The sequence below is a fragment of the Calidris pugnax genome, unplaced genomic scaffold, assembly GCF_001431845.1.
Source record: "Calidris pugnax isolate Ruff unplaced genomic scaffold, ASM143184v1 scaffold331, whole genome shotgun sequence".
NCBI lineage: Eukaryota > Metazoa > Chordata > Aves > Charadriiformes > Scolopacidae > Calidris > Calidris pugnax.
In genome coordinates this window covers 401122-410868 of record NW_015091360.1, presented here as the reverse complement: position 1 = coordinate 410868, position 9747 = coordinate 401122, and the positions used below count along the sequence as shown (strand labels likewise).

The 9747-nt window shown below is 39.9% G+C and overlaps 1 protein-coding gene across 1 annotated transcript in view; it reads right to left on the bottom strand.

The window, feature by feature from the left end:
- Positions 1-399: 399 nt before the first annotated feature.
- The window catches only part of LACTB2 (lactamase beta 2), a 10679-nt gene continuing 1331 nt past the window's right edge, over positions 400-9747 (bottom strand). The window contains exons 2-6 of the mRNA XM_014961146.1: positions 9244-9407; positions 7590-7713; positions 5411-5589; positions 1291-1439; positions 400-525 (exon numbers count right to left, since the gene is read on the bottom strand). Coding sequence (XP_014816632.1) covers positions 400-525; positions 1291-1439; positions 5411-5589; positions 7590-7713; positions 9244-9407 — 742 coding nt within the window. The remainder of the gene's footprint in view (positions 526-1290; positions 1440-5410; positions 5590-7589; positions 7714-9243; positions 9408-9747) is intronic.

Below are 9747 nucleotides of genomic sequence, written 5' to 3'. Positions count from 1 at the left end.
GAGGCATGTAAAAGCTGGGCAGCCATAGTGCTTAGAGACATGGGTTAGTGATGGGTTTGGTGTCAGTGTTGGGTTGATGGTTGGACTCCATGATCTGAAAGGTCCCTTCCAACCCAGGCAATTCAATGATTCTATTTATTCCATGGCATGTTTTAATAAAATAAAATTTATTTTAATAAAAATGTAAAGGTATATGCCTTGCAGTAATCTGTGCTCTAAGCACATCACAAATACTTTATAAAAGACTCTCTAAGAGTTTGGAAATACTGTATAACCACAAGCTTTTTGTATATAATTGTATTTCAAGTTGGCTGAAGGGCAGCTGCTGCAACTAATTTCAGGTATTTTTCCCCCTGGAAATAATGCAGCAAAATGCAATGAGAAACAGTATATAAAAAATCAAAATGAATGACCCTCCATCCACCCCTCCATCCACAACTTACACACTTTTCCTTCTTTTTCCAACTTCTTCAAGTGGACTAGGAGGTTACTTTCTGCTGCTAGAAGTAAATTTTCAGGGATCTCCTAATGGGAACATAAATATGCATTTTGTTTAAATATCTCCCAATTATTTTGTCAATAAGGAACTCAGGGTTTATTAACATAGATTTTCCTCTTCTCAATTGCTAAGTTGAACATTCAGTTCGTTACATATAATGACAAACTGAAATGAGTAAATCAATTTTGCACCAGTTAAACTAGTAGTCTAAAACCACATTTTTTGTTTACTTTCCTCATTTTTCTTGCATTCTCCATTTGTATTACGCAAACTTTGGCCAACACTAACAAGACTGTGCCCTTCTGAGCTTGGTCTGCACTGGGTTGTCAGCCCAGTAGAACATTTTTAAAGACAAATTTAAAGACACATTTCTCTACAGATACCTATCCCTTCTATTCCATGACAATATTAGCAGGGATTTAAATATCCTTTAACGATCGGTATCTGTAAATGAGTATACAATTTAAAAAATATAACAGCTTCAGGAAGACAAAACAACTTTAATTTTTACTTGATACTAGGAAACTGTTTTTAAGGACCACGTAGATATTGAAACAAGAAGTTTGTAAGAATCATTTGGGCCCCACTCCAGTGAAGCTCTCAAACAATATAATTTAAATGCACAGTCATATATGAATTCTGAACAAGCAGAAATATTTTCCTTTTTTTTTTTCCCTCTTGTAAAAAGCCACCACGGTCATCACTCAAATACTTGAACTGTAAGATAAATTTTATGAACACAACCTCAATTTTCTTTAGTTTGATCTAAAAAACTTTTAATCAGCAATTACCTGGTAGACTATCTTTACAAGCTCCGAGGACGTATATGATTTTCCAGCATTCTTCTGGAAAACATTTAGAATTTGCTGCTCACGTGCGTTTCGGTGAGAAATGTAGCTCTGGATTCTGGCATTTGCATCACGAACTACTGGGCCATGACCTAAATCAAAACACAGGTACCAGAGGGATGTTACTTAAATTTGGAATTAAGTATGCTACTGAGTAACTGAATCAATCTTGTGTGAGCTCTGGGCGACTTAAAAGTCATAAGGGAGCAGCATCTGTAGGTACCACTCTGTCAGAGCACCCCTGATGTTAAATTGCAAGATATTTGTATGGTTTTGGTTTTTTTTTCTTTTTTTTTTCCCCTCTTTTTTTCATATAAATGGGACAAAATTAAGTACAAATGTCTGCACCACAGTCTGCAATTGAAAAGCATTACACATATATATATATATGCTTGTAGAAATAGAGCAACTGCTTTTTCATGTTTTGAATATCTATGGAATAAAAAATTGTCAAAGGAGTCCATCCTTCATGTAGTCAAAATATTTATGCAAATCATCTTATACACTCACTTCAGCAGATTTGAAAATTACTAAATAGACCCTGAAGCTTACCTTGTGTAGAGATAATATAAAGATATGCAACATGTAAGTATAAAACTGTACTCTCATGTGCACATATATTTAATGATTTAAGATGTATTTCATCTGAAGCTACTGTTCCTTACAAAATAAATTACAAATATAACAGTATTTCTAATCAACATGTTACCATTTACAAACAAAAGCTTAAATTTAGAAAAAGCCATTAAGATATACAGAGCAGAGACTATAATGGTAACGATCGATTCTCGTGCATTCAACAGTATTTCTAATCAACATGTTACCATTTAAAAACAAAAGCTTAAATTTAGAAAAAAAACATTAAGATATACAGAGCAGAGTCTATAATGGTAACGAACCATTCTCATGCATTCTCTAATGACAGAAGTCACATGAAAGAACCCAAAATTAAGGCCTGCACATGGAATCACAAGGCAGCCTTAAAACCAGTCCCTGCTCTTCTAAGTGATTTAATTGACTTAACGTACAAGACCGATGTCAGCACCTGGAATGGACCCCATGTTTTGCAAAATTAAAGATATTTCGTACCCATTACATCATCTGATCCATAGCCATTGTGTATACATATATACATACATTAAAATGATGTCAGAAAGCTTGGAACTAAATCTAGATGCGGATCTTTCCCCATCCATCATTTTTCAGGGACAGCAAGACAGTGAACTTCCCCAATAAGTAAATCAGTATCACGTAAACGTAAAATGTTTTTGAGCACGTGAAATAGATCTCTCAAAATATGACCATCTTTCCAATAGTTCAGACTTTACATCAGACAGATTTGTGTTATTTCACACCTCTGTACAGGCCAGATGATCAGAAAGTTCTTATTCTCCAAACACCTGGTGAAGTAATAGAGATTCTCTCCCTTTACAGTAAATTAAAGCACAGAAGAGAAAACTGAAGAAAATAACTGGCCTACGAAATCTTGCAAAGATTCCTAACTCCAGTCCCATTTATTTCTGTATTTTCAAGGATCACTGTTTATTATTAGAGGATAGAGAGCCCTCTACTGACTAAACTGCTCTTTTCTGGTTCCAAGGATTCTCTTCAGCTATTGGCTATAAATGGACTGTCAAAAATATTCGGCCAGAAGGCATTTCCATGTTAAATTAAAAAAGTAACAAAGAAGGGCAAAGACTGGCAAAATTCAGTGACTCACACCTAGCCAGCAGTCAGCTTGTGACAAAAAATCATGCTCCTCTACTTCTAATTCTGTTGCTGCAACGTGAGTGCTAAAACGTGCATGGGGAAGAGAGAAACAGTTCAAGAATTATGAAGACTTAAAACTGTGATTTTGTGATTTGTACACACATTTTGTGATCCATGGATTAAAAAAACAAAGTTAGTTTCAAACCATCTCAATACTCAGCTACTCATCACTGATATGTGGAATACCTGACTGGCTTCCTAATTGTAAATACAGCCTAAACATACTTACAACAGAATCACAGAATGCTATGGGGTGGGAAGGGACCTCTGGAGATCACCCAGTCCAACCCCCTGCCAGAGCAGGTCCACCCAGAGCAGGTCCCACAGGAACGTGTCCAGGTGGGTTTGAATGTCTCCAGAGAAGGAGACTCCACCACCTCTCTGGGCAGCCTCTGCCAGGGCTCTGCCACCCTCACAGCAAAGAAGTTCCTCCTCAAGTTTAGGTGGAACTTCCTCTGTTTCAGTTTGTGTGTGTTCCCTCTTGTCCTGTCCCTGGGCACCACTGAGAAAAGCCTGGCCCCATCCTCCTGACACCCACCCTTTCAGTATTTATAGGTGTTGATCACATCCCCCTCAGCCTTCTTTTCTCCAGACTAAAAAGACCCAAGTCCCTCAGCCTCTCCTCATCAGAGAGATGCTCCAGGCCCCTCATCATCTCTGTAGCCTCTGCTGTCCCCTCTCCAGCAGTTCCCTGTCCTTCTGGAACTGGGGAGCCCAGAACTGGACCCAGTGCTCCAGATGGGGCCTCCCCAGGGCAGAGCAGAGGGGCAGGATGACCTCCCTCCACCTGCTGGTCCCACTCTTCCTGATGCCCCCCAGGATGCCATTGGCCTTCTTGGCCACAAGGGCCTATTGCTGGCTCATGGTCATCCTGTTGTCCACCAGGACTCCCAGGTGTTTCTCCTCAGAGCTGCTCTCCAGTAGGTCACTCCCAACCTGTCCTGATACAGGGGGTTATTCCTCCCCAGATGCAGCACCCTACACTTTCCCAGTGTGGCAAAGTTACAGATGAATGGGACAAACATCCAACCTCTGTGAATGCATAATCTAGATAAATAATGATTAAGGAGAGAGTGAAAAACAAGAAGTAAAACTGAGAAACCCAGTAGAATTGGGCACATATGGGGCTCTGGAAGACAGAAATTCCAGTAGAAGAACAGACTGTGTTTTGCAGGCATTTAAGAAGGAAAGCAGAAGATTCAATTGATCAATAAATTGAGATTCTGGAGGCTGAAACATTCTTTGTTTTATCAGTAGTTAAGTCTACAACTATTTCTGTCTATGTCAGCCTCCGTATCCATGGAATATTTATAGTGATATTTTTCTTAAATAGCATTTTTATGCTGAGATCTTAAAGGACTTAAAGAACACCTACTTCAAAAGAAGATATTTTAAGAATGAACACAAAAGAGATTTGGTTATGTAGGCTAAACATAGATGGTTATTGGAGGAAGACAGAAATGAGAATGTAGACAGTTGCTCAGAATGACAGGCTCAAGAAGATGAAACAGAAAAAGTCAGAAAAAAAAATCCTAAGATGTAGCTCTGAAAAAGCACGCAGAGCTTAAACTCTAGTTACCTAATGAATTCTTAAAATCTGGTCTTGTCAAACAGACAAGTGGTTTATGTGAAAACTAAATGCATTCCCAAGGTTTGGGGGGTGACAAAAGAAAAAAAATTAAAGCAAAGTCATAGACTGAATGAATCGGCAACTTATTTTTAGAACATGACGTTTGGCCTCTTGGCTCTTGTTCCCGTTTAAGTTAAGGCATTAACTAAGACAACCATTTGACACTTCTGTAGCTTTCCAAGATGAATTTATGACTAATCTGTGCTGCAAAGGACACACATCTCTCTCAGAAAAACATTCCCAGGTCACTCACATCGACAGTGCGTGTGGTGATGCAAAGGACCAAAAGAACAACTATTATTTTTTCTTGCAGAGTAACATTAAGGCACATGGATAGAAAAATAGAAGAAAACCACATTTACTGTGTGATTCCAACAGCGAAAGATTCTGGCCTCTGTGGGGTTTAAGCACCAAAGCACAAGATTCACCCTCAAATGGAGAAATCTCCGGAAGGAAAGGTATCTATCACTGAAAAATGTTCAAGTCTTGCAAACCACTATGTCCTAAAGTCATTTTAGCTTAGCCCGGGGTATATATTAAGTCATGAACGTGAATTGTTACATTAGTAATGCTGATTGATTGGAGTAAGAGATCTCAAATTCTCAGAGAAGGTATTTAGAAGTCATAGAGTAAGACAAAACAGTTAAAAATAGAACCACTAACCTGGATATATTAAATCTGGTTTCATTTCTAACAATCTTTTCAAAGTTTTCATGTAATCATACAGGTCTTCAATTACTGTCGTTCCTTCCCCTAAAATACAGTCACCGGAAAATACAGCATTTTCTTCTTCCAGATGTAAAATCATATGATCATCAGTGTGTCCAGGAGTATATAGAACTCTGTTTAAAGAACAAGAACAAAAAAGCCAAAGTTTTCACACGCCATATACGCTTCATTTTCAGAAACTAGAAAAAAAATAAATCAGAAAACCATACACTTAAAAGTAGCCCATAACAAAACCCAGAAAAAAATAGACCCAAAAAGTCTTAAATGTCAATGTAAACGGAGCATTGCTTCGTATAATCCCAGTCTATTTTTTTATACAAAGTAGAGAACACGGATCATCATCTCTAACATGCTTTTACTTCCATGATGTATACACACATAATAAAAGCACATTGAGGAGCTGCCTAGTCATGTAGAATTAGTCTTATAGGGGGCTTTACTCTGAAGCTTGAAAAAAAATAATCAACACATTATTTGCAGGTAGAAATGTGTGAAGTTCTTGACATACACCGTGCACTTAGCAAAAGAGGGTAAGAATGATGTTGGCAATTCTTCTAGAATTTAACTATAAACTTCTAGACGCAAGCTAGATAAAGTTCTATCTCCCAAAATTTATTTTCCCCTGAAAGCCTCATGACACAAGCGGGGTGGAGCTGTCAAATACAAGGAATCGTGGTTCTTTTAGCTGTTCTATGTGTAGGTCATTAACCAGCTGAATTTGGTGCCCAGTCACAGGACAAGAAGAAATGGGCACAAACTTGTACATAAGAAGTTCCACCTAAACACGAGGAGGAACTTCTTTCCTGTGAGGGTGGCAGAGCCCTGGAAGAGGCTGCCCAGAGAAGTGGTGGAGTCTCCTTCTCTGGAGACATTCAAACACACCTGGACACGTTCCTGTGCAACCTGCTCCAGGTGGACCTGCTCTGGCAGGGGGTTGGATTGGGTGTTCTCCAGAGGTCCCCCCCAACCCCATGTGACTCTGTGAATGGCAAGGATTTAGGAGCCCACACCTTGATCAAGCACTGCGTTAGAATGCAGCAAAGGGTGAATGGGTGATTCAAACTGAAAATACACAACTCAGACCAACACCACGGCTGAAATTCAACAGAATCTTCTTCTTAATGGCAGATGCCCCAAGGCAGCGATAAGGTCCTGACAGAGCTGATGCCAAGTGTGGTGTACAGACAGACCAATGCCAAAGGGCACCCGGGGGTGGGAGGTCAGGAGCTCAGCACCCTCTGATGCAACAACTTCCAGCTCTTACTGAACACCCAGCTCAGCAGAAAGCAGGTGGAGCCATCACCCTTGTGGAGGCAACACAGAAATCAAGCCGATGGGTTGCATCTTACGCTTGTGGGAAGTGGCATCCTCCAGTTCCTGACAAAACTTCAGCAGGAGCTTAACCACTGACGTGGAAAAACAAAGGAAAAAGAACCCAACGCTGCCTGGCACACCCTGAAAATTTGAAGGTTGCTAACCAAAACTTAACATGCAGATACTGCTATTTCAGAACCTGTGGTGGATCTAGGAGTATTCTTAAAGCGCTTACTGAATTAACCAGCTGAGAATACCTGCTTTTAACAAAGCATAAAGTCTGGCTGCATTACCCCAAACTTCAAAACGTGCCACCCCGTCTTACTCGAATTCAAATTTAACAAGTTGTTTTCTGTCTCTAAACTGATTTTGTCCAAACACTTAGGTAGGGATAGGTCTTCAATGTTCAACATCATGCTCGTGTGTTTTCTCTTTTTACACTAACAAAGTAAAATGCTTTTGGTCAAATATATCCTTTATGTTTACTTTTTTTTCTTCCAATCAGCCAGCTGGCATATTCTACAAGTGAGATATAATTCGCACCTAAACTGAGGAAAATGAGCAAAATCTGCCCTTAGAAGGATAATGCCTTGTTAATGAAAGACCTCTGGAAACAGAATGGTCAAATCTTTTTATTGTGTGTTTGTGTGAGGCAGAGAGGCTTTCTGGCAAGAAGCCCTCCCAAACTGGCACCCTACAAGAACCTGACAGGTTAAAGGCTTAAAATTTAACATTTTAAGTATGAAATGTTTTAGTGTCTCTTTGGGAAATATTTTTAAAGTAAATAATTGGTCTTTACCTGAGCGTGGCTCCCTCTGTCTGTACCACATCTCCGTCTTTAAGATAAAAATATTTCTGTCCTCCTTCTATTGTTTCCTCACGGTCAGGCACTCGAGGAAGCTTACAGATGCGATATTCAGAGTCTATTTAAAAACAGCAAAGAAAACGATGTTGTGAATTTGTCACTAATGAAGCTAATTCCACAGAAAGGCTACTTTTTGAACAAGTACTATTAATTATTACACAGTGTGAATACAAAACAAGAAAGAAGAAATTTTGTATAGTAACTTCAACTTTATAAAGCAATCTTAATTCCAGAGCCACAAGCACTAACTAGCGAACACTGGAAGAGCCTTCCCAGGGAGGTGGTGGAGTCACCATCCCTGGAGGTATTTAAGCAACGTGTAGACATGGCACTTCAGGGCATGCTCTAGTGCCTGGGTTTTTTTTTTTTTTTTTTTTTTTTGTTCGGTTTTTGTGGTTGGACTCGATGATCTCAAAGGTCCCTTCCAACCATGAAGATTCTGTGATTCTATGAAAGCCACTCAATGTGAACACTGTACTCTGTACCAGCAGCAATTTTGAAGATGAAAAAGCACAAGTGAAACTAAAAAAAGATGTGTCACTAATTATGATACATTACAAAGGTCCCTTCTTGACTCATCAAGAGCCAAAACCCCAAGTTTCAATGCCACCACTAACACTTCTGTGCTCGTGTTCTGTATTATGATTCACAGAAGCACCATTCAACATTTGCCTAACTCTGGGTGGAGGTTTTTTGACCCTCAGCGTCTATCGTTCTGAACTGAGCATGAACTGTGAGGGGCTGGAACAGCTATGGAGAGCAACCCAGAAAGATACTTATATCCCTTGCCAGTCTTTACAACCATGCTCATGAGTTGGCAAAACCAAAATCCTCACGACGACACCAGTGTTTTCAGTAGCGCCCTGGCTTCTCTGCAAACAAGCCCCTGGCAACTTCACAAAATCTGATAAAGCCTGTGACAAACTTGTGACAAAGTCCAATGATGCTCAGAACTGTACGATGCATACCGCTTATTCTCTTCCCAGACACTAAAGCAGAAATGTCTCCTACTGTTTATCAACATGAAATACACATTTTTACATCAGGATTCGCCTGCAGGCTCCCCTGCCCTCTTCCCCCTCATGATCTGAGGCCTATGAATTTGTCAGCAATTACTAATGGCCTGCTGTAAGGAATCTCAAAGTTATGCAAGTTTCTTTTTCAGAGACTAAGTTATTTACTGTTTTCATGCAAGCGAAAACAATGGTCAGCTTGTCATTACTATGAATGTAGAAAGGAGTATCAAAGTTTACTTTCTTTTACAAAGACTACCAAGTTTTTCTCACAGCTCTTAATATGATGTAAACTGCTGATGGTAATGCACATTTGCATTATTCACACATAAGAAAAATTCACTACGAAGGCATACACAGGTATTGATGAAAAACTGTAGTACTACAATATTCAAATCATTCACTGCTCCCATTCTAGACACTGAAACAGTGTAATGAAATTACACGTAGTTTCAGAGACTCCAGAACAATTTCCCAAGTGCTTTGCACAGAAGCACTCAGGAAAAGGTTTGTTGTTTTTTTTTTTCTTGCTGAGTATGTAACATTTTCAACAATATCAGAAATCTCGGGCCTACCAGCAGGGATGTTTTTGCAGATATCGGGTATTCCCCCGGTGTGATCCCGATGCCAGTGCGTCACGAGGATTTCTTGAATCGAGACGTTGAACTCTGAGAGCGCCTGCTTCAAACAGCCAATGTATTCAGGAATGGCTGGCTCCCCGGTGTCAATAAGGATTCTTCTACATGTGGGCAAAAAAAAAAACCAACAACAAACAAACAGAAGAGAGGGAAAAAAAAAATAGTGAGAGAATTTAGGGTGCTCCCGTGACAGTGAGGTAACCTTAAAGAACCCTGCGTTGCAGGGGAATGTGGTAATAATGGGTGTCTCCATATTCCAGGCGCCGTCTCTCTGCTTCATAACGCTCTACCCCCGTAGCACAACTCTTTACAAAGGGGAATAAGTAATATATTTAGTCCACAAACTTGTAGCTCCCAGGTAGGAGACCAGGAGCTGTGGCGCTGGGACAGCCTGAGGGGAGGGCACCCACCCGGCTCCCCTCAGGGAACTCCCCCCCCCCC